Genomic DNA, 24,759 nt, shown 5'->3' on the forward strand with positions numbered 1-24,759 from the left:
TTGGTTGAACTAGTGTCAAGAAGGGCACGGGATGAGTACAGACGAACGGCCATCGACGGCACTAAGCCTTAGTAATTGAAAACTCGCTTTTTGTGCGAATTTTTACCAGACGTTTTAGACTTTAAAGTTTACGCAATCGAAATGTGGAAGGGCTATAGTTTGTGGTCACATTTATGTTGTGGCAGGTGTTTTATGATGTGATTTTAAATTTTAGGTTTTCTAAAATCAAAATGAACTCGTGTTTGAAGTACTTTTTTGTGATCATCAACCTAATCCTACTGGTTAGTGTATTCTTTTATTATTGGTGATGAATTTTCTCGTGTTAACAGTAATTTATTGTTTTGCAAATTTATTGTACATAGTGACACACGGGTTTTTCTGCGTGGTATTACTGTACGCTGTCGTTCAAGAACCATAAGTTCATTGTAAAAGTTGGTGCGCAAATATCCGCATTTAAATTTCCGGGGCAACTTTGTTATAACTTATGTACAGGTTGGAGGTATAGCACTCGTTGGGTTTTCTGTTTGGCTTCAGTATGGATCTGCTACACATGAAGCACTTAATGCACTAAGGGGAAGTACGATTGTTATTTACTGCTTGCTGGGAGTCGGCGGTGCAATGGCTGCAGTTGGTAAGATTGTCATGTTTTCTTCATTTCACGTCAATAAACGTTGTGTAAAACAACTAAAAACAAGCAACAGAATAAATGTACAATCGTAATGCAATAGAAATACAAAATAAAAATAAGTAAATATGAATGAATATAAGTTTGTTGACGCTCCAGCGAAACGAAATACTGAAAACTGGGTCAGACAGAAAACATATTTTGATAATGATATAAGTTTACTGTGCATAAAAACTGAGGTCAAGTTTAGGTCACGTACATATCCAGTCTGGAATATAGTCTTCATGTGCCAATATTTACACAACATGGAGTAAATTTCTGGCTGTGCATATAGGTTTTATGACTTTATTTCGTATAAGCCCAACACCAGACTTCAATATGTTTATGAATTCAAGGACAATGACTCTTTCTGCCTGAATAATAAAATCTCCAAGAATATTTGTTGACAATGCTAAACCACTCAAATTTCGGGGATTTAATGGTGATATAAAATCCACAGCGCTTGAATAGCAATAGTGTTTGAAGTATGCAGTATGCTTATTACACTGACGTGTGACAAACGACTTTTTCGGTTTATTTAGTTAACATTTATTTTCCAGGTCTGATCGGTGCCCTGGGAGTCTGCTACGAGTCGCGATGTTTTCTTGGCATCGTAAGTAACGAATAAACTATCTCATCAGATGTTTTCATTACTCTTTGTGTATTCTGAAGTTGAAGTTCTCAACTTTCAAGAGCGCAAGAAATAATTTGTTAAAAACAACACCTTAGCTATTTGGCCTATGTGTATTTCACCAAAATAACTTCAAGAGTTTAAGTACTTGGCGACGCAAACAATGGATTTCTAGCAAACCGCCAAAAACAGTTCGGCTTCAATAACATGGTTATGTATCAGCATGACTAACGGTTGACCGTCAAATTACCAGTACATGACACTTTGAAATGCATTTGTCGTTTTTAGCATGTGTGACGGCACATGTAATTGTGAACTGAATCATTTTTTTGTCCAGTACTTGGTTGCGGTCGTTCTCTTTTTGTTGATGGAAGCGACTCTCCTAATCTACAGTATTGCAAACAAGGAAAATTTAAAGGGCCAGATTGAAGTCTTGTGGGGTACCCTTGAAAATGAGACAAAGTATCTAATCCAAGACAGGGTACGTTTGTAGGCTTTTGTGCACTATTTTCGAACGGTTTTACCTGGATTTAGTTCAACGATAAAATATTTATACAATGTGTCAAACCGTTGTATCAATTTCGGATACATTATCGCCTTATGCCTTTTCTTGAAATACCGCCAATCGGTTTATTGGCACAACAACAACTCATCATCTTTACAACGTAACACAAACGACTGCTTGAACTCAAGTAATAAGAGTATAAGCTTGTGAGTAAAACTGAAACGTTTTTGTTGCAGTTTAACTGTTGCGGATACTTGAACGTTTCTGAGTGGAGCGGAAAACTACATGTTTCTTGCCTCAACGACACGGTCGAAAATGGAACTGAACCGTGGAGTGTAAGTTAAACACAATTAGTTGGCTATTAGAATCCATTGCTTGTATCATAATACACCTGCTTTTTATTCTTCATTTTTAACATATACGTTATGTAGACATCCTGTTATTCCAACGTATCGGATTGGATAGACGAAAATATCATCGTACTTGGTGTCATAGCTGGGTTCATCATGTTTTTTGAGGTAAAATAATAATAATTTAAGTCCAATGGTTTTAAAACTGTGTAAAATTTTAAACTTTACTGGATAATTTTTTTCAAAGCAAATCAGGATTTGACAGATCTGCATTTGATACCAATAGTAGTGGGGAAAGCAAATGGAGGTTCAAATTTAAACCCAACCATTACCTTTGGACTTGTCGAGAGTATACGTAAAAATTTGCTCGACGTTTGAAATTTGTTTCATAGCTCATTCAGATCACTGTCACCTGTTGCCTTATATGTTCGGTGGGAAACTTAAACAAAGTCGACGAGGTGCGACGCGATGAGCCAAGACCGTCGCCTCGGCACGAACATCACAGAGAGGACTTAAGAAAGCGGAGTGACCTTGCTTATCGCAATGAAGCTTATGAATACGACCGACGTGATAGTTATTACTATGACATTCATGGACGAAGACACCGTACTGTAAACATGTGACAAAAAGAGTGATTTGCATTTCTATTAATTTTTACCAGTTTTAGTTAGTTTTATATTCACTGTTTATTGCCGCATTGAAGACTGTGCTTTTTATTTTTTATTTTTTTTTGTCTCTAAACGATAATAATGAACGAAACTCTTTAACTCACTCGTTTGAAGTTGTTATTAAAGTAACTATTTTTTGTATATAAGCTAAAAGCAAAACCTGACTCACACGTACAAAAAAACCTTAATTCAAATATTTTAATTGGATGCTGTACAAACGTCCTATAGATTAATATCATTAACTAATATAATATCATTGTTAGACGATTTTTCACCTGATACTAAGTCACCCACTTGGTGACCAGCAACAGAATAACAAAGTGAAATGGTAACAAATATAAGACGACTGTCACATGATATTTACACATGCATGTTTGCACAATATGCTACAGTGAGTCAGGAATAAATTGTAACATAGTTTAAAGACTATGGACCATTATGAAGTCGGACTCGTCTCCGTATTTATCAAGTTGTCGTCGTTCTTCTTTTCTTCGACAAGCTTTTTGTTAGCTCGCTTTAGTCCCACAAGCAAATAAACCGTGATGGAAAGTTGCATAATCTGCGTTTTGGCAAGTGCATAGTGCTATTAGAAAAATATTGATGTACCATTTTTGGGTTGTTAATAATGCAAAAACTATGTGTATTTACAATGTAATAAACAACCAGCACTTTATTCCTATAACTAGAGGGTTTCCGTTCTGAAGAACAAAATATGAGATGATTAACAACTATTGCATCAATATGTGTGACGCACATATGGTACATGAAAGTAAATCTACGTAAACCAATACTCTTATTGAGTCTGACAAAAGTAAAATTGTTTGGTTGATTGTCACCAATCACTGGAATCTTACCATGAGAAAAAAGAAAAAGCCCACAGCCAACCCAAATGCAATAGCGTTTTCATCAATCCATCTTAGCGTCGATGCATAACAACCATTCTAAAACATTAAAATCAAATTTCAAAAATCCTGTGAAACACATGAAGTTGTAAAAATATATAATTTCAATTTAGAGAAATCATTTTACAAACCGGCCACGGGGTGGTGTTGTTGGGTACCGATGTGTTGAAGCAGGAACTATGCAGTGTGGTAACGTTCCAATCAGTGTGACTCAAGAATCCACAGCAGTTAAACTACACACATTTATTTAGAACTGATATCTCTCGCTTTTGCAGCCTATCTGACACATTAATCATACCCTAATTTGGATGATGTACTTTGTGTAGTCGTTCAGCGAGTTCCATACGTTGTTCGTCTGGCTTTTCAACACATCTTTGTTCGCAAGGCCATAAATAAAAATCACTAGCACCAACACAAGGAATGCTGTGTTCACTAACAAGTACTGAAATGTATTTAGAACTAGTGAACACTGGCCAACTGGTAATTACTACGAATTAACTTACAATACTTAACAGCCACGGCTTCTGAAATATTCCTCCCAAAACGCCACACAAACCTGAAGCAGAAATGGGTTTTGGTAAAAAAGTGTTGGACCATTATTTGGACATTTGAGGATTAGTAGCCCGAACCGAAATATATCGAAACGACTCTTAATAAACAACTACTTGACTATTTGTGATCCGTACTTTAAGCATACAAGATTATCTTAAACACTTTATTTCTTACAACCATGGTAATGATTTTTCGTAATTACCGACAAACAATGCAAAACAGCCGATGATAAGAACTCCGTAAATCACAACACGACTAGTTTGTTCTACCACCAAGATTTCATGTATAGGAGAGCTGTATTGCAGCCAGATCGACAAACCAAGTAACAACAATCCGAAAACCTATACAAAGTCGAACATAAAAAAGGGATTTGTAAAAGGCTGTTTACATTGGCAGTCTAAAAATGATAGCTTGTTATTCCTGTACATTTAGTAACAGAAATAGTCCAATATAGTCCATGTCAAAACCTTAGTTTTAAGTTTCAACTTTGTCCCAGAAAGTACACATCATATTCAAAGTGAGTTTTAATTGCAACAAAACGTAGGAAACTTACCAAAAAGAAAATGTTGATCACAACAAAAAAGTATCTGGCGCACGAATCCATTCTGCGCTGCAGCAACTAAACCTGTAAAACTGTAGCCCGGCCCTAAAACGTTAGTTTTCTAGTAACGTGCAATTACACGAACGAATGTTATCAAACCTCAAGGCTCGCAAGGAGGTGTAGAATTTCTGGATTGTATTGTCTCGCCAGCACGTGATTTAATGCGTTAACAAAGCCAGAGGAAACTTGATCGTCCAAGTGATTGAAACAAGATTCGATGCGTATAGGACATCGTTTTCGGAAAAATACTCAGAACAAAACATCAAGGCTACATAACAACACCACTATGGGATCCTTCTGACAGTATGTGATTGCAGTTAGTGTCCCAGCAATTAACAAGCCTAAATCTTATGATTGCTTACATATTCTGTTCGCATGAAATTTGCGTGTTAATTAGAACTAGAGATGTACCAAATATTCGGTTTGCCGAATTTATTTGGTCGGATCGTGCATTATACAAAGATTCGGTTTCGGGCTAATAAATTCAGCAAAAGAAAAAAATGGGGTCGATACAGAACTATTCCGCACTATTTGACCGAGAGATGAACTTTGTTTTCCTGTCAGACGCGTACGTAAGACTTCGCGTGACATCATAAATGATTCGGTTCATTTGGCAGAATTTTTATCTGCAAAACTGTCGAATATTCGGTTTTAGCCGAACCGAAATTAAGTCAATTTGGTACATCACTAATTACAACACGAAACACATAGGCGAAATTGTGAGCAACATACATAACATATAGACCATTAACATGTGCTTATCAGCGTGTTTTTCGTTGTATATCACACTAAAGCATTGCGGCCAATATTAGACACAAAAGAAACAAAATCTTATTGATGGATAAATTGATTGACTGGTCGTTTGATGTTTACCGTTACATAAAACACCCAGGAATACCAATCCTTTGATCTGGTTAAGACGTTTTGCTAAATGGATTTCTAAACCTCGCCGTTTGAAAAGCAGCGTGAAAAACTGTTGCAATGAAACTGTTTATTAATGTGCGATCTTACAAGAATTTAGGTTCTCCATCTGATGTACGATGAAGCATTCCAATTATCTACTAATATTTCCGCCGCTCTCTGCTATGAGGACGCGTTGGGGGCAATTCCATCTTACCGCAACCGGCGTTGGGTTTGCAAACATCATTCACTCCCGTTGCCTGGAAATGTTTCGCAATGTGGCAAAGGTTCTGAATAATTAAAGATTTGCCGCAATTTTCGCCTTTTTGCGTGATCGGGCAAAACGCACGAAAGGTACAGCATCAATAAAACATGGTTACAATAGAAGTTTCAAACTTCGTGCCTGGCAAAAGACACTTCTTATTTTACGTGTTTCTATTTCTGTATTATTGTCAATTGAACAACTTCGTAATGCGGATTCCTTTTACAATACAGTTTTTCGCAAAACTTAAAAAATAAGGCACGGTTGGGTCTGCAATTATACAAATAAGACAGAAATATTAGCAATATTTTTCCAATTTTCTCACAGTCATGTACTAATGAACATCGATTTTTGCAAAGAAAGAAGGCATGTGACCTTCATCAGCATCAGTCATCGGTTATCCGTCGCAAAATTTAAAAAATTTGATCAAACCCTAGTAGTTTGATTAGCGAAATGGATGCTTCGCTCACGCCTGGACCAGGACGCTTTTTTCATTGATCCTTATCCATCAAGTCGATGGTTTATGGTTGAGGGTCGAAAGGCAAGACGACAAACAGTGTTGGGCAGAGCTATCTGAGGTAGTCTTGAATAATTAACGATTAGCCAAGTGACGACTGTTTGGCGTTTATTAACGATAAATTTGCCTTTCGGTAAAGAATTCTCAAAAAGCTTTTTTTGGTTTCCACTCGCAACAATACAAACAACCACTGCATCGAGTTGATATGAGAAACAGACTGGTGAGAAAGAAGCTCACGGAGCGGGTATGCTAATATGGTGGCTTGAACATGTCGCGCTATTATGCACGGCATTAAATATTAATGCGTCCTGGAAGTCGCACGAGTGTCGTTGAAAAACAAAGAACGCTTATAGAATGCAATGGGTCTGCGTAAATCCGTGACAACCACGTTGGTTGTCGAAGAAACGACAATGAGAAACAGTATGAGAGAAAAGACATTTGCGGCATTGATGCGCACCTATCTTGGAAGTTACCTGCGTAAAAATGAAATTTGGTATAGCTTTAAGACTACAGTTATTAATTGCTATTCCGTTGTGCAGTTTATTGGTATTATTCGAGGCCAGGTTTCCTTATTTACAGTAACGACAAAGAAATACTACGTTAAGAGTTTGTTTCTCCTTTGCAGTTAAACAAAGAAGCCGACAAAAATCGCGCTGGTTACCTAAATAAATATGTTCCAGTAAATATATCTAAATGAAAAAGTGACATGTGAATGTTATTGTTGATAGGCGAATAAGTCATTGATTACTTCAAAACTTTTTTTACTCATGGATCAGAGGCACTTGAAATTAACATTATAAATGCCAGAGTTGGAAACATGTAAACCCTCAAAGGAACAAGTCAATGTTCTTTGAACGTTTGGGCTTAAGCAGTTGTTGTGCAACCATGCCAATGTCGCTCATCACTCAGCACCGACCGAGTGGACCACTATTGATCTGGGCTGGTTAGTGTCATTACCGAGCATGTGCGCCATGTTGTTGAATTACTTGGGCACAACGCACAAAATTATAATTAGTATCAATACTTAAAAGGGTATGCGATTACTCTTCAAAGTTACCGGGGTTAGTCCGGGCAATACTAGTTGGCTTGTAAAGTACAATGCAAGTTCTAATAATGATGAATTGCAACGTCTAAGTTTTCTAAACAAAACAGCTGAACTCTAAAAAATACTTGAGGTAGGCGCGGTAAAATACCAAGTGTCCTTTCAGAAATTTCGAAAGGGTCAAGAAATGGGGATAATTTGCTTTCTTTGCATATTACCTAATCTAATGGCCAACGTCATAAAAATCGATCCAACGGTATAATGGCAGCAAACTCGCCTTTCGATAAACGACAACTTGGCTTATCCGCCAAGATCACAGGGGGTGCGTCTGCCACCCGTCTGATTATTGAAACAGGTCGCTTTATTCCAGAGCGCGTGAAGCCGCCTAATGGAAAATACGCGTTTAATTAATTATGGCTGCCTTAGATGGGCAGCGGATGTGCATTAGGCAAATAGCAAGCGCCGCTTCACAACACCTTGGGTTGCCAAGGCTGTCTTTTAAACGCTAGTTAAACCTCGAAAGCATGGAATCGCTCGATTCATCTTGGCCAAGCAGAGCAAGGCATTAACGACGAAATGCCTATTGATTCACACAGGCGTGGCATATAGATCAAGTTGACTACACCCTTATCAGGGAAAGCCTAAGCCATATGAGTCACAAGGATAGAGTTCTGCGCTGGCAGTTTAAGACGAACAACCACAATTCTCAGGAGAAAAGCGCACTTACGCAACTGGGTTAAAGCGGGCGTACAGATGAAGACATTTAAAGAAACAGTCTATTCCTTTTGCTAACGATAATAAACTGTTGTAAAATCTTAATTAGACAGCACTATATGACTGCAATTCAGACGGTTGTAAAGTAACTGGATTGGAAAAGCAGTATTGACTAAAAAGGCCAGCTCGAATCCTATCGCTAACAGATTGGTTTCGGAGGTGTCAACAGTTGTTGTTGCGACTTGTTTGAGTTGCATCTTGACCTATACCTTTGTGTTATTTAGCGAATAGTACCAATGGGGTTTATCTTGTCGCCATGAATGAAACGTTTGTTAAAATGCAATACAAAATGCTGCATTGAGTCTTACAAGGAGTATTCGAGAAAAACACGGAAAGCCATCTACCATACGATCCTGATGACAAATCTCTACAACAAAGAAAATACAAAAACGACAAAACCAAATTGAAACTTAAAGGTACGTTTGTGTCTTTGTTATAAAAATGGGTAAATGCATCTGAAGGAAACTTTATATGTTTCTGCAGTCACTACATAAATCCGACCTCATACATTATGAATGCGAAAATGACTACATTCAAATGCGAGGTTTCGATTTTTTCGTTTTGTGATATTAATATATAACTTACTTCTGTCGTTAGGAAATCCGCGCTACTTGTTTAAGATATACGTTGGGTAATTTATCTGAATATTAACGAACAATGCTAATAAAACTGCGCTCTAAACCAGGGATGGGCAACCTTTGTTACTGTAGGGCCAATTATAAATGTCAAAATTGGATCGCGGGCCGCACATGTGCATAACACAAAGTGATTTTGCTTTGTTTCTTACCTAATATGCTTAACTACAAGCATAATTCGTATTTAATTCTAGCCACATTTTGCCAGATCGCAGAAAACTAGAATCAGGCGCATTAATCAGCTCAAAAATATGTAGTAATTGGACTCGTTTGCCAGTAATTTTGAAATCCAAGCGTCTCTGCGGGCCGCACAACCTTTTAATGAAGGGCCGCATGCGGCCCGCGGGCCACAGGTTGCCCACCCCTGCTCTAAAACCAATGACCAATTGTGTAGGGCATTTTCAATTGGAAAGTAATTTTTGCTCTCAAGAATACAATTTTCTTAAAATGTAAAGCTGGATATTTCTTCAAACTTATTACATACATATCCAGTGACGTTTGTCCAAACTTTATCATATTAGTTTGATATTGATCTACAACTGTTGCTTTAAATTATGATCATGTGTGAAAAGCTCTTAAGAATAACAAGGTCAAGAACAGCAAACTCTAATTTTAACTTCTTATTACCTGAAAGTAATCTTAAAGATAAAAACGTCAAACTAAAAACAACTAGATCATTATACAAGATATAATAAAATGGGTGTCAAATGTAAGCAGATAGTTTATCAAGTGTAATTTTTGTAGTATAGTTTATTTTTGTTACGTTTTTCATTGACCAAACCTCAACCTGCGTTTTGTTTTTAGATTGTATAAACAGTCGATTTAAAAACTACTTTTTATTTGCGGGGTTCGAACCCGGGACGCTCCCGGGTAAGGATCCCGATCGTTTGTTTGTGACTGAATGTGGTTAGGTGCTTCGGACCATTCGACAAAAATCCAATTGTCTGTTTGCTGTCCAACAGCGACCGAAAAACATATTCGTATTCTAGTAAGATTACCGCTAAGGAGAGCTAAAGAGCCACGATAATATAATCTGACGGTTTTTGCAGCAAAGATATCGCACAGCGTCAAAGCGCTGTAAATACGACTGCAGGCTGTGGCTGCTGCGCGTTTGCAGTGGAGCTGGATGGAAGCATTAGATTGTTTCAATTATTTATATCTGCAGTGTAAGTGTTGTAGGTTGGTTACCTGCTGGAAAATTGTTTCAACTCCAAGCGCCATTAGGGGAAAAAACAAAAACGAACCCGAATAGGGTACTGACTGTTCAGTGCAAAGACATGAGTGTTAAGAACCATTTAGGTATTGCTTTGTTTTTAAGAACAGAATAAAGTGTACGTGTCAAAGTTGAATGTTAATAAACTGATAAACAAGTTGACTAGCTAAGCCTCACATAACAATTGTCTATGTATGGCATAGGGGAGGAGTGTAAGCAGTGCCGGATTAACCATTAGGCAAAGTAGGCACGTGCCTACAGGCCAGTCAAAAATCCAGGCCACTTTAAAATCATTAGAAATTTAGTCATGTTTTCAAAATAATTATTTTGTGTATTGAAAGCGATCTACTCCGTAAGATTGACCTCCGAAAACTAGTTAACGCGTTTTCAATCGCAAAAACGCGCAAAGTTGTAATTTAGTTAGGCATATGACCAAGTTTTTGCACGGTACCCTGAGTTATAGTTGCAACAACGATCTTTGTGACAATGATTGGGCAACACTGATAATTCTAATTTTTTAGTTGGCAACCCTGATTTTCGGGCCACTTATAAAATGTGCCTACAGGCCAGCAGACCCTTAATCCGGCACTGAGTGTAAGTTGTGCTGGTCATCAACGTTACTTATCCCTAAGGAGATGACAATGCGTCATTCTGTTTGAATTGTGTCTAAAATACGTTTAAGTGGTGGTAAACAACCGTAACGGTACAAAATACCGCAAATATTATTGTGGCATAGATTTAAGCAGCTCCAAACCAGCATGTTAAATGTCATATAAACTGCTGAATTTACTGACAAGTCGTGCTTGATTGAAACAAGCACCAGCTCTTAGTCTATTTCTTACCCAAAGCACCGATATACTAGAGACTTTGAATAGTTGCTACAGCTACAATGAGTACGAGTTTAAGCAATTCGCAAAACTTGATTGAAACAATCAACGCGAGACAATTTTACACTTCCTTAGGTACTTTTCCTGTCATCGATTTGAAACACCACGTTCGTCTCGATAGTCGTGATCAGCAAAGCGGAACGACGCGTTTCGACGTATGATCGATTATTCGTGATTTCAACTTAAAACGAAGCTAGACGAAGTGTTCATTCGACACATGTGCTAATATTGCTGCTAGGTTATCTTTGTGTTATATGTATTGTTAAAGGGCTTGTTCAGGTGCACGACATACAAGACCGTATACTGGGCAGTATGAACCTCACGCATGGCTCTTGCTCATTAGTCGTTTCTTTAAACCGGCGTACAATAAATGCGCTGCCATAACATGTCAAATCGATCTATCGAATATTCGATCTAAAAAACTGACGTCGTTTTCAAGGCGGGCGCACATATTTTTGGAAAACGAGCTCCCGCGAAAACAGAGAGCAAACATCAAGTCAACACAGAGGGCGTGTGTGACTAATTACCACAATGCTGTTGTATTGTGTGAGTGTGTTCACACGTTGTATTTGGTTCAATTTCAAGAAGGTGCTGGCAGTTCAGAAGGTTAAACTTACATTGCATCAAATGTGTCAGGCCAATGTTTGGGTAAAAACGCTTGTGTTTAAAACACGACCGGAGCTTCTGTCAGGTCAAGTAATCCGACTGAAGCGAATAGTGGTGGATACTGGATAGTACAGCAGTGTGCTTTCTTCGCAATGTCTTACCTGCGGGGCATCAGCGTAAAGCGCACGGCGACCAAGCGTACAGCACACAACACAGCAAGTTTTTTGTGGCTGTGTGGCAAAAACGTCACCCAACCAATTGTCAGTTGCCATAGCAGCCAAGTGCCATGATTTGCGGCTGGGTTAAACGTCGTGTATTGTCTGTGGCGTATATTTACAGGGAGCCAGAAAAGCGTTTAAGCCACTGAGAGCTGTAGTCAGCACACGTTGGGTAATGTTAATGCCCTCAAAATGTGTTAGTTTCAGGAAGGAAAGTAAAATTATATTCGTTTCTGTGTTGTCAAAGCATTAAATAAAATGTGGGACAGTGTGTAAAGTTGATTGATTAGGGTGCTGACATCAAACTCCAAGGTTGTCACTGTTTATGGGTGTTGTTTTGGTCTTTTTAGTTTTGGAGCGCCAGGTGTCGGTTTAATTAATTTAAGTTATGTCGCTTAGTATTGTAATGATAGACGGAATTGTGCATTGTGCTAAGTTTTTTTTTGTCTGATAATTTGGTAAAGAGTTCTTATACCTCGCCCTTTTCGGCGTATTGCTTGACATCTTGACAACTAAAACAGTAGATTAAACCTATTCTATTACATATGATATTTAGTTTTGCAAACAGGTTTTCTGGATCAATAATGACATAATATAGGACTGAAAATGGATAAAAATTTAATACAGAGTAACAACTTTCCCCAAACAAGAGCTTATGGGGTAGTTAAGATGTTCCTGTTAATGGCCCTGTCCCGGAAGCGCTAGCCTGACACTTCCAGGTGCTGTTGACTTTGCTGGTTAAGCGGGGCAAAATGAATGATTCAAGATTTGAGCGCCGTAGCAGCAGCGGAGGCCCAAACCCTATTCAGTGGCGACGAAGCTTCGGTGGCACGGCACCTTGTGTGCAAACTACGTCAGATTTTGACAGCTGTCGCCGAGCCTCAACCCCCAGCACTTTAATGTTGAACAATGGTTCTGCGTGCGCAGCTGATCGAAAAGCCATTTTGATGCGGCTCGAAAGAACGAATGATAGTGTGACATGCATGCGGCGAGAGTCTTTGAAGGATAGCTCTGAAACTGAACTTCTAGCTGACGAATTGCCAGCTAGTCCAGGGCGGAACAGACTGGGCATGGCTCTGTCCTCTCAATCAAAACTTATCACTGATTCCGATCGCAGAAGATGCCAGTCGGCACAAAGTGATGCTCGAGGTGTAAAAGTCCACATTGGTCTTTTGCCCAAATCAAAGTCATGTGACGAACATGCAGAACTTGGTAGTAAGTCAGTGAAAATGAAGAAGACAAGAAAACATTCTAAAATATCCAACGTTTTTTCGCGGCTGCAACAGACTGTGTAAGTCTATCGACCGACACACATCAACCTAAATGAGTGTCCAAAATTTATATTTCACTGTGTGAAATAAATATACATAACGCATGTTTACATGCATCCGTAAGTAAAAAATGTAACTCCGCAAGTTTTTTTTTCACAAAAAAGGGTTTAAGACATAAAACGGCAGGAGGACAGATTTTCCATTGTACACGTTCGAATCTATTGTCAGGTATAGCGTTCTTAAAATATCGAATTGAACTTTACACGCCCCGCTAACTTCAGTCAACATCGGTAAAAAGGTTACGACCACTTGTTTTTCGTGTTTGCTTGCTTGTTCTGTTTGATTCTGGAGTATTCACCGCAGACAACAACATGCGCTGATGACGTTCTGTTGTTTTGTCGCTGCAGGAGGCGGAAAATGCCAGGTCCCAAGAGGCACCGGTCGCAACAGTTCGACACAGATAAAGAAGTACAGGAGGCATGCCGGAGACGGATTCGCATTAACGTCGGAGGAACTGTACATGAGGTGCTGTGCCCTGAAGTAAACGTTTGTTAAAATAAACGTCAAAACATTTTATTTTAGCCATACTTGGCATCAAACTGGTTTGTGTTGATACGATGATACGACATTATTTCTTAAATGCTGATATGTGTAAGATAACAATTTATTATAATTTTTCTATTTGCTAAAATAGAACAACTCACGAGAAGATACAATTGTGACGTTATTGTCTCAACAAAAATCACCACTTGGTGCAAAAAAGGTATTTGGCACATCCCTGAAAATGTTTTTATCCTATAATTTCAGTCAAGATGGGGAACCTTAGACAAATTGCCGCGAACCCGACTGGGTCGTCTACGTCACTGTGAATCGCGCACGCAAATTATGACTTTGGCCGATGATTACAATCCCGATGCGGAGGAGTTTTTCTTCGATCGACATCCGGGTGCTTTTGTTCCAGTCCTCAATTTTTACAGGTAATGCGTTAGCTATAAATATCGTTATGTTTCAGTTAGGATAAAATACATTTCATATTAGAAACATTTATAAGTCAGTCTAATCTCAAGTTTCTCGGTCATACATAATTCACGCACGACCGTGGCCACTTCAGAAGCAAGCAAGTTCCTTCAGACGGACATGAAATTTCAATCTGTGCGCAGCCTTGCGACTCAGTCGCCTTTTAAAGTCAACCAACATGACAGGCTATGCTTTGCTCCTTTGAAAAGACGCACTTGTCATGGTGCTCATGTCAAATCGCTAAACATCCTTTGATTGATTAAACGTGAAACGTATTTCCCCTAGCTACAGCAACATACTATATTACCACACGTTTATGTGATCAATCAAAACGTACTAAGGTTATATAGTGTCGTACTAGGTCACAAACAAAACCATTTGTTTTCGTCACTCCAGAGTTGCAAGCGGGCCCAAAATCTGAGCCCGAACCCGGCCCGAACCCGGCCCGAACCCGAAAGTATAAGCCCGAAGCCCGGCCCGAACCCGAAACGTTTTTGAGAAGCCCGTTTAGGCCCGAAATTTTGATTAACAGGCCTATCCACGAAAGCCTCGCAACAAAGGACGAGAAAGAAAAAAGAGAAAGACAACAAACACAATGAACAATAGTAGACAATGGCGTAAACAATATTTTTTAGAGTAGGGTGGGCATTAGGTCAAAGCCAGAGACTTGTTACTTAGCTCAGTGATTTTATTTAAAAAAATGGCGGACACGGAACGTAAAGTCAGGCCCGTTTTAAGCCCGTTTTCTCACAAATACCTAAGCCCGAACCCGGCCCGAACCCGGCCCGAAAAGCCCGGCCCGACTTGCAACTCTGCGTCACTCATCTGAAGAGTTTAATTGCTAATTCGGATGCGTTCAGTACGTTACGCAAAGACCACTGCGGCAACGTTTAATTTGCGTCGTGCCAAATCATAATAGGGCCATGCTGTCATGCTTAGAAAACAGTCATTTTAAACCATCTTAAAATGTCAAGTCAGATATGCTATAATGTACGGAGGGATATGTTCTGAAATGCGTGTTATTTCGAAACCTTTTTTAAATTTTTTTTTATCAACTGCGTCAAACGTGCAGGTCCAGGGTGAAACTAAGAGAAATAAGCAACACTTCAATGATGTTACAAACTTTTGTTTTCAACCATAGGCACGAACGGGTTTTCAACGAAGCGTTTCTGGTGACTGGCGCAACAAACGTCGAGTACGTCAAAACTGAAATTCCGCAAAATTGCTATCCACAAACGCGTGCGTCACTTTTTAGGCCGCTAGTCGATCTGATCCCTAATCTCTAGTGGCATCCCACCTACTATCGATCAGGAAACTTCCCAAAGCGAATAACTGTACACTTTTTTACCCCAGAAGAATCAAGGTTGCTTTAGTCTCTGAAATAGCGCATTTGCATGTAAAACAATTGTGAGACATTCTTCGCTAAAGATAGGTGCTGTGAAAAGGCAAACACACGCCTAATAGGTTTAAAGTGCAGGTGTATTCGATATTTTCGCTTAAACAGAACGGGACAGAGAAATGACCATTCTCCCCACCTTTTTCAGTTATCTGTTCCGCTTAGCGAACTCGGAATTTCGTGGATCATTGTTTTCAGTTTTTGGCATTTTAAGATCAAACTTTGACTCTATGACATTTTTGCACATACAGTTTTGAAACTTTTCGTTATATGGACGCAGTGGTATTTTAAACATAAATATTTTTTGATTGATGTCGCGTTTCAAAACTGTTTGTCTTAGAACTGGAAAACTTCACATGCCTGAAGACATCTGTGCCCTCGCATTTAGCACAGAACTTGACTATTGGGGCATCGATGACATTTATATTGAATCCTGCTGTCAAGGTAAGGTTCTTGCAATTTTGTTACATAAAAATTCGGCGACATTCAATCCACAAGATAATGTGTCGTGTTTAAGCACCTTCGGGATCGTTTAAGTCAGTGGTTCCCAAACTTTTTCATTATTTTGTCAAAACGGTCCCTTTGCCATTATTTCGAGGGCTCGCGGTCCTTTAGCTGGAATGTGCATTTCAGGAAAACGAAAGTTGATTGCAGGATTTTCGCTAGTTATGCAAAATTGCGCATAATAATGATCTAAACTCTATAAAAGACAGCTTGTGACATTACAGACAAGACAAAAAGCAGTACGATTGTGCGCGAACAATTGCATTTTTGATAGTTGCCTTTCAATAAAGGCTATTGTTTAGCAATGGAGACAGTCGATTTCTCAATTCTCTTGATTTAAACTTATTCAGTAGCACAAACTGACGCTAAATAAGATTATAGAATTACTTGACCCGCTTCGCGGTCCCCCTATAAAATTGCCTCACGGACCCCTAAAGGACCGCGGACCCCAGTTTGGGAACCGCTGGTTTAAGTCGTTATACAACCAACTTCGCTTAAAGATTCGGATTATTTTGTGTAAATAATTAAAGAGATAAGTGCATTTGCGTTTTTATGTTTGCCAAACGCACAAAAGCTCTTTGGCATTTGTTGTGCTTTTCTTGATGTCAACGTTTTAGGCCGCCATGCAGCGCTTGGTTGTTTCGGCTTTCGATTTTACTTTAAACAATTTAAGTATAAAGGTTGTTTGCAAATTTAGTTTTTTCCATATTATCCCTTCAGAAAACCTCGTTTTTTGAAAGTGTCGAATTTTTTATGCACTTTTATAAATAATGCATTGCCCCCTCGAGGATAATGTGCCCACACCGATGAGCAACCGAACTAGGTAATTTTTAAGATGGGCCAATATGATCTTGCTGGAGACAGGTTTGACGTCAAGAGAATGACATGGCCCAAAGACTTTCACCTAATCAAGTGATATCAGATGGAGTTCAATACATCAACATGCATAATGACTTTAATCAACGAGTTCTCTTTGTTTTTTTAGCTCGTTATCATCAGAAGAAAGAGCAAATTTTGGAGGAGCTAAGGTCAGTATATACCCATCACTCTGAAAAACCAACCCTAATAGGCTGTACCTCTTTTTCACAAACTATAATTGGTGCCTTTTTGGGTGTGTGTGCAGTTGTAAATATATTTGTCATAACGCTGTTTTACCATAAGTGGAAGCAAAATTATACACGGTTGTTCAATTTACTTTCTGTAATGGTTATGTGCACGAATGTACAAAATAAACCAGAATTTAGTTTAGGTGTTGCTCAATAAATTTTCCGCCCTTGTGGTATCTGTGGTTTTAAGCATCACACAAAAAAACACGCAGCAATTTGAGGTTGTCAGGAATAATCATTGATTTTAGGGTGATTGTTTAAAACAACAGCAATGTGGCCAAACATTAGTTGAATTTGCCTTTTTGCATCCATATATAATCCAATCGATTTTCGTTGGTACTAAGTAATCTCAATCCGGGTCACTGAGCCCACATGGCCTACGCACAATTGGCTTTTCCACTTCACCCAGCGCCCGAAACGAATCGAGCTGTCGCGGGTACGATATTAACCTAATTAGCGCGACGTGCTGCGGTGACATGTTGAGAATTGAACTGTATTACATATAAACCCGGTGACCGATTCCGCAAAATACCAGCATATTGCGGCCTCGAAAGCCAACCTTGATTACAAAAGCGAACTTGATTCAACATCATCTTCAATAAAGCTTTGCGGTCATAAAGAATAAAGTCAAACGTTATGTACAAACATTTTTAATTTTTAAAAGTATAAACATTCTGCTAATCATCCATCATTTTCACAATCATTTGTTGATTATATACTTGAGTTCTTTACCTTGGAATCTTTCTTGATCCATTGTCCAGTTATAGCCTTAAGGCAACCTTCTGATGGCAATACACATCAAATGTAGAAATGTTTGTGGCCAGACGAAACAGCAATTACAACTGTGATGTTAATTCACTGCGCTTTGATAATGACTGTTTTAAGGAAACGATGCGTTTATTTTAGAAGATATATCTTCTATGGTATACCATATCTTTTAAAATTCTTGTAGCAATACGCATAGTTTTGCACAAACTGTATCTGTGTTATCAGGTTTAGCAAGTAACTAATAACCTAAAAGCTTTTAACCTAAAATTGATGTTGTCTACTCATTGCAGGCGGGAAGCTGAAGCGATGCGAGAGCGCCAGGGCGACGATTTTCGTGGAATGTGTTGCGCGGAGAGAAGAAAGAAGATTTGGGATCTGATGGAGAAACCAAACTCTTCTCTTGCCGCTAAGGTAATGTTCCAACAAGAATGTACTACATTGTGGTTACTTTGCGCTTGTGCAAAGCAATGTACACGAGTAGTTATTGATATATACCAGTAATATCCGTAGACTACATTATTTTTGTTGATTACAGGTTATTGCAATCCTGTCGATTCTATTCATCGTTCTATCAACAGTCGCTCTCACTCTTAACACATTGCCAGAACTACAAAGTATGTCAAAAAACACACAGTATTTACTATTGACCGCATGTCACAGTCTGAGCAGGAAACGCAATGATTTAAAACGTCAGTCACCATAAAAGTGCTGATGTGCATTGTACAGGATGCACATGGTTGCTGCAGTTTATGCTTGATTGCATGTTGGAGATGTCAACCCACGACAAGTCTTTGTTATTAATCCTACATATTATTGTGTAGTTGCAGCACCTGGCGCATCTGTGCTAAACCTTGCAGTCAATTTATGTTGCTGGGCTTGTGTACCTACCGATTTTCAACAAACACTTCATATCAGCTTTTTCAAATTGTACTTAGTATTGCCTTCCAGTTGAGCAGACAACATATGCAATTAAACACAGAGCTCACTATGTCTGTTTTGTTTAAAGGTTTTAATCAATCAAATAGAAAGGTTCAAAAATACCAAGCATTTAAGCTAGGAATATTAAGATTTAAATACGGATACAGATACAAACTGGAACAGATCTATGTTCTCTACCCCACCCTTTGTTTTAACATGACTTCAATCATTTTACTGACAACACACAAGCTGAATTAAAACCTTTTTTTAGCTAACGGTGATGACAATGAACAGCTCGCGCACATCGAAAGTGTTTGTATTGCTTGGTTTACGATGGAATATCTTCTGCGGTTTATGTCATCACCAAACAAGTGGAAGTTCTTCAAAGGACCACTTAACATCATTGATCTTTTAGGTTGGTTTTGTGTAGTCGTATTAAGTCTTCTTTCTTAATTTCTTTAGATGAAACCATTATGGTTGTATAAATCTGATAAAAGAAAAAAAAAACTGATTCAAATACTGCAATTATATGTTGTTTTACTTCCAGCTATCTTACCCTATTACATCACGATCTTCTTGACCAAGTCAAGCAGTCAGATCCTGCAGTTCCAGAACGTTCGCCGCGTGGTTCAAATTTTTCGGATCATGCGTATAATGCGAATACTGAAACTTGCCAGACATTCTACGGGCCTCCAGTCGCTCGGTTTCACGTTGAGGAGAAGTTACAACGAACTTGGACTTCTTATGTTGTTTCTAGCTATCGGGATCATGATGTTTTCAAGGTATGTTACCGCTATAGTGATAAGCTGCTATTGTTTTGTTTTCTAGTTTTAAAGCAAAACAACAACCGGGGAGGCTCTGTGTGCTAAAAAAATTGTTTAAGACGTTTTGGGTGTATACAAGTTTTCTGGTTTACTTAAAAAATGTGAAAGTATTTGCTTAGGCGAAGTTATATGTCGCGTTGCGGCAATATGGGAAAAACCTAAAATTCTTGAGTTTAGAGAATTGACCAGGCAACCGATGTTTTTTCAGAAATCCCAAACCTATTTTTTCTTTAAAATTAACATGCTTAACGTAGAAGATCACATAAACCACAACCTAACCTGAGAGATCATCAAAAATTTAAGGGGTATTTGCGAAGTAATTTTCTCAACTACAAGCCCATTGTAGATAATTAACTTACCTAATATTTTGACAATATAATTTACAAAACATTTGGTTTGAATTAGAAAAACATTGGTCAAAGTATTTTATCGTCGCTCAAGCGCCACAATTCCATAGAGATGTCCCGATAAAGGTTATGCATCCGGATTTGTGGCTTGATAAGGCAAACATTAATGCTTAAAATCTCTGTTCATCTCTGATTCATCGCGATAACTACACACGATACCAGCTTTTCTTTTTTATTGCAGCTTAGCATACTTTGCGGAAAAAATCGAAAATAAGGAGCAATTTCGGAGTATTCCTGCGTCATTCTGGTGGGCAACAATCACCATGACAACAGTCGGGTATGGCGACATTACGCCGAAAACTGCGTTAGGTATGATTGTTTTTTGTTGGTGCATAATATATTGCATTTTCATACAGTACAATATAACGGTCACTTTTTTGCTTTGGTTTCTGTTGCCTAAACATATTAACCACAAATAATGAATTGTTTAGTTGCTAGGTTACCTACTCGGCCCAAGTTTTTGCTACGGTCACATGACGTTCACCGCAAACCAATGTAGAGTTTTTGAAAGGCATGAAATTTGGTTCATGCTGCACAATAGTTTGGAAGAAACGAACATTGTTTTGCATAATAACCATATGAATAATGTTGACATAAATATTTTGAATTTCGTAATTTCAATCGCAAATTTCGTTTCGCAGGTAGATTGGTCGGCGGTATTTGTTGCATAACCGGCGTGCTCGTGATTGCTCTGCCAATTCCCATCATTGTCAACAACTTTTCTGAGTTCTACAAGGAGCAAAAACGCCAGGAAAAAGCCTTAAAACGCCGCGAGGCACTCGAGAGCGCCAAGCGAAACGGCAGTATCGTCACCATGAATTTGCGAGATGTCTTTGCCAAGGTATGTCACTGAAATACAGCTGGTGGATGTGTGCTTGCACATGTGCAAAAATCGATGGCAGGTTGTTACCTGGACGGTTTTTTAGTTTTATTTTCTTTTAGATCGATGATCGTATAAATTTCTTACTGCATTGAAACGTGTTTTAAAGGATACTGGGCACTTTTTTTATCAATGCCGTACAATTTTATTTCTAAAATTGTCTGCCAAACGTGGTATCGACCATACCTTAATCATAAATAATTTCTCTGACACCTGTTCGAGATTATAGGAAAGCTGATACGCAAAATTTTCAGGTTACAATCTAACAGACAAAAACATTCTCTGAACTATACAAAGATACATTTTGCGAAATTCATTGGCAAACATGATAGCCAAACGTTTTTATTTAACATTTTTAGTCGGTTGATGATGACGATTCAAATGAAGGGAAAGACGATACTGAACATAATGGTGGAATTAACATGGAAATTCACAACAAATCTAGGTACAAATTTTGTTTAAAAATAACTTTTGGGTGTGCAACATGACCAACCGCTTTTATTCAAATTTTAAGCAAGAATTTTACTCTACTCAAAGTTACCAATCGTCGAATAATACACACCCATGTGGCAATGGATGCTTTTGCGATCCCTTTAAGATATCATACATGTAACAAACACAGGCATTTTTCTAAAATTACTGAATGCCGCTCAAAGTAAGTTTACATGAAGGCAAATCTATTACGTTTAGATCAAATGGAAGTCTTCACACACATGACGACGAACCGACAGAAGACAATGTTTTCCCCGACGTGAAACCAGATCAGCGTAAAGACGATCTGTGTATAATCGACGTTGACAGTTCGTCCCCAACCAACAGAGCCATTACCGCGCGCCCCCGTTCACCCGACATGCAGACAAAGGGCAACTTTGTGATAGAAAACGGAGGCAGCAGTGAGCAGAGAAATAAAAATCAGAACAACAGATCAAAAGGTTAAACATTGAAATTTTATTTTGATGGTTTGAAGAACAAACAATTTCGAAGTGTACAATATTAAAAACAAGTTAATTTTGACGTAATTTTTTTTAAATGTTTTTTAATGAACAAGTAATTTTAATGTTTGTGACAGACCAATTTGTATAACGAAACATCATAAATCTATTTCTGTTATTAACCAGGTACGGTACAGTCAAAATCATACGACGATTTGAGAAAAAGTTCGGAAAAAACTGGTCGTGAAGATAAGATGTTTACCATTTCGCCACCTATCGAAACAGGGATGTGTAAATCATCAACTGCTAGGAGGCGCAATCGTCTGCGCAAAGCTAACTCCGAAAAACATCAAGATTTCGACTCCGGTTACGATTTAAGCACAATTCATGATGACCCTGCGATGCTACCGGGCTCCACAATGGAATCCAAAATTGTAGGAAACAGTCCACCGACCTACAACGAAGCATCCCAACTGCCCTGCGAAGACGGGTGTGTCGCCTTAAGGGAAAATTCCGAAAGGCCGTGCGAAAGTGACACCACGCCAGCCCATCACGGAGTTTTCTTTAGAGGCCGAGTGTACAACGATGATTCGATTGACTCGTTTGTAAGCTTGGACGCCAGTACAGGAGCATCGTCCGACGACACTGGAGTTGTTCTGAGCGCACCTAGTGGTAAGTTGTTCTGTGTGCAACTGTGACATATATTTTTTACAAGACAAAATCGGGCAGGTAAACGGCTCAGGTTGAATATGCAAACGAGGGCTAGAACCAAACACAAAATTTTTGTTCTGTAGCGTTTTAAACGACCTCAAAAACCGTTTATAAAAGGAATAATTAGATTTCGGTAGCCTATATACTATTCAACTCATGAGTAGCTAACTTTTGTGCATTTGCAGAAGATATAGGCCAATCTGGTGCAGTGCTGATTGGCTCCAACTTGCCGGATTCTGATGGTTTATCGTCATATAACTCACCATGGCAAGTACAGCACGCTACCACGAGCCTCATTTCAAAAACGCCGATGTTAGAAATGATTAAAGAGCGCAGCTTCGACTCACAAATCGATGCCACAGTCACATTGCCCAGTTCAGCAGCCAACACTTCAAATACGCAAGGGGTGTATGAAAGCGAAGCTGGATCTGCGATAGACGATAATGTAAAATCAAATGCGGTTTTACCAGGTTTTATCGAAAGTGAGCGGATCGAAAAAATAAAAGACAATTCCACAGGTGGTGACTGCCAGTCGGTTAAGGAGTTGCAGGAAAATTACCGCGAATCCAATCTCCTTCCAGGCATGAGCAAAGATGAAAAATCAAAAGGGTGCGAGGCTGAGCCACTGCTGGTTGCGAAAACGGCAGACAAGACACAGAGGGATAAGGACAAGGCCAACGAAGATCGGCGGAACTGCAGTTCATCAGTTCTGTCGCCCTCGTCAGTTTTATCACCGTCGCGGGTCTTTAACATCGATGGTGTCATTGAGGACACCAGTGAAGCGATCCGTGAAATGATCAACACAAGTGCTGCTATCGACCTTGTGATGCATGACACTGATGAAATTATTAGTGGTGTTTTGAAAGATTCCCAATTTGTCCGCGAAAAGCAATAAGAGATGTCCTGGGCCGACCTTTGTTTTCCAAGTTTCAGTTCCTGTTAAGTTTCCTGCTTGGCCGATACGTTCCTCATCTTTAACGAATGTTCCTGGTAAGGCAGAAGGGCGTACGGTTGCAGCGCGGTGGTTGTTACCGTAAAACGTTTCATGTCGAAAGTCGATCACTCTGTCTGATGGCATATTAAATACTTTGTTTGTAAAAATACTCACCCGGTAGAATTGCCGCCCATCGGACTACACGGTTTTGCTTTGCAAATTTATTGACCATGACTTGTACAGAGAATTTTATTTTTTGTTTTTACTTGCCAGCGAGTGTACGTCAGGTTTTAGCACTTACTTAGTAGTTTTTTTCGCCATATCAAACGTGCAGTATTTGACAGCACTACGAACACATATGTATGTTCTTAATAACTTTTTCACGATAATATCGCCGTTTATTATAAAAACTGACTACGTTTTACAGTTTGCCAACACGTCGATATATTTGCCAACATTTGAGCTAAACAACTCGTAATTTGGGCAGTTTTGTTAGTAATAAATATATTTTCAATCAAACCTCACTTAGTGACCGTTCATCCTTAATAATTCATAAGCTTCTTTCGCGCTAATGCTGGTTGCCAGCCTCCCTCAGGATGGGTCAAATCCTCGCACATTTTGGAATCTGATATGATGGCTGCAATGTTGAGTAACTCCATTTTCGGCCCCGAAATTCCGTAATGCAAAACTATCTTAGCTTTTCGTTTTATTACCTGAATTTCTGCTACGTATTATTTGAAACAATACTATTTATTTCATAACAAACAAGCTTGATTTTTACTTTACATTTGCAGCGGCATTTTGCCGGAGCTGTTAACATTTGCAGTAAATCATCGTTTCGCACTTTTGCACAAAACAATTACTATCTGTTTTAACGTCCTCGTGTGACCATGAAACAATCGTGTACATACCGATCTGCAACTAAAAATTTCTTTTGACAACCCCATTCTACTGTGAAAAGGCGGTCGCCTATATATTACGTATTTTTTTTTCGCCCAAAATACTGGCCGTTGTGCATATTCACGTTGTGTTATAAGAATGTTTAAACAAGTCAGGTCAGACGTACTAGCTTTCTTAGCTATATGCTTTATTCATATTACGAAAGCTTTCTTCTTCTGTCCGTATGCCACTAGCATAGGCACGACCTGGTCAACAATAGGGACC

The 24,759-nt window shown here is 38.9% G+C and overlaps 3 protein-coding genes across 7 annotated transcripts; 2 read left to right on the forward strand and 1 right to left on the reverse strand.

Annotated features, from left to right (window-relative positions):
- LOC145230066 (23 kDa integral membrane protein-like) lies at positions 1 to 3,491 on the forward strand. 2 transcript variants are annotated; one of them, XM_080095436.1, is made up of 7 exons: positions 1 to 281; positions 493 to 631; positions 1,225 to 1,277; positions 1,633 to 1,776; positions 2,037 to 2,135; positions 2,232 to 2,318; positions 2,398 to 2,536. In XM_080095436.1, exons 1-7 carry the CDS (start codon positions 174 to 176, stop codon positions 2,410 to 2,412), a joined length of 645 nt encoding a protein of 214 aa, XP_079951562.1. In that variant the 5' UTR covers positions 1 to 173; the 3' UTR covers positions 2,413 to 2,536. The 2 variants fall into 2 exon arrangements, with proteins under 2 accessions (XP_079951562.1, XP_079951561.1); XM_080095435.1 differs by lacking the exon at positions 2,398 to 2,536 and adding an exon at positions 2,543 to 3,491 and having other exon boundaries at positions 5 to 281.
- LOC145230067 (tetraspanin-31-like) lies at positions 2,541 to 8,432 on the reverse strand. Of its 3 annotated transcripts, none has more exons than XM_080095438.1 (8): positions 4,973 to 8,432; positions 4,826 to 4,905; positions 4,475 to 4,613; positions 4,224 to 4,276; positions 4,019 to 4,162; positions 3,852 to 3,953; positions 3,673 to 3,759; positions 2,541 to 3,401 (listed from the first exon to the last, which is right to left on the reverse strand). In XM_080095438.1, exons 2-8 carry the CDS (start codon positions 4,874 to 4,876, stop codon positions 3,255 to 3,257), a joined length of 723 nt encoding a protein of 240 aa, XP_079951564.1. In that variant the 5' UTR covers positions 4,877 to 4,905; positions 4,973 to 8,432; the 3' UTR covers positions 2,541 to 3,254. The 3 variants fall into 3 exon arrangements, with proteins under 3 accessions (XP_079951564.1, XP_079951563.1, XP_079951565.1); XM_080095437.1 differs by having other exon boundaries at positions 4,826 to 4,918; XM_080095439.1 differs by having other exon boundaries at positions 2,541 to 3,377; positions 4,826 to 8,432.
- A 164-nt stretch (positions 8,433 to 8,596) lies between these two features.
- On the forward strand, positions 8,597 to 24,614 carry LOC145228186 (uncharacterized). Of its 2 annotated transcripts, none has more exons than XM_080093189.1 (15): positions 8,597 to 8,784; positions 13,606 to 13,723; positions 14,006 to 14,175; positions 15,952 to 16,055; positions 17,101 to 17,143; positions 18,280 to 18,400; positions 18,525 to 18,603; positions 19,179 to 19,322; positions 19,455 to 19,689; positions 20,320 to 20,447; positions 20,780 to 20,979; positions 21,378 to 21,463; positions 21,709 to 21,950; positions 22,137 to 22,622; positions 22,847 to 24,614. In XM_080093189.1, the coding sequence occupies exons 2-15, from the start codon at positions 13,616 to 13,618 to the stop codon at positions 23,554 to 23,556; spliced, it is 2,856 nt and encodes a 951-aa protein (XP_079949315.1). In that variant the 5' UTR covers positions 8,597 to 8,784; positions 13,606 to 13,615; the 3' UTR covers positions 23,557 to 24,614. The 2 variants fall into 2 exon arrangements, with proteins under 2 accessions (XP_079949315.1, XP_079949314.1); XM_080093188.1 differs by lacking the exon at positions 8,597 to 8,784 and adding an exon at positions 9,763 to 13,218.
- The last annotated feature ends 145 nt before the right edge of the window (positions 24,615 to 24,759 follow it).

Source organism: Phallusia mammillata, chromosome 5, assembly GCF_965637545.1.
Source record: "Phallusia mammillata chromosome 5, kaPhaMamm4.hap1.1, whole genome shotgun sequence".
NCBI classification, from domain to species: domain Eukaryota; kingdom Metazoa; phylum Chordata; class Ascidiacea; order Phlebobranchia; family Ascidiidae; genus Phallusia; species Phallusia mammillata.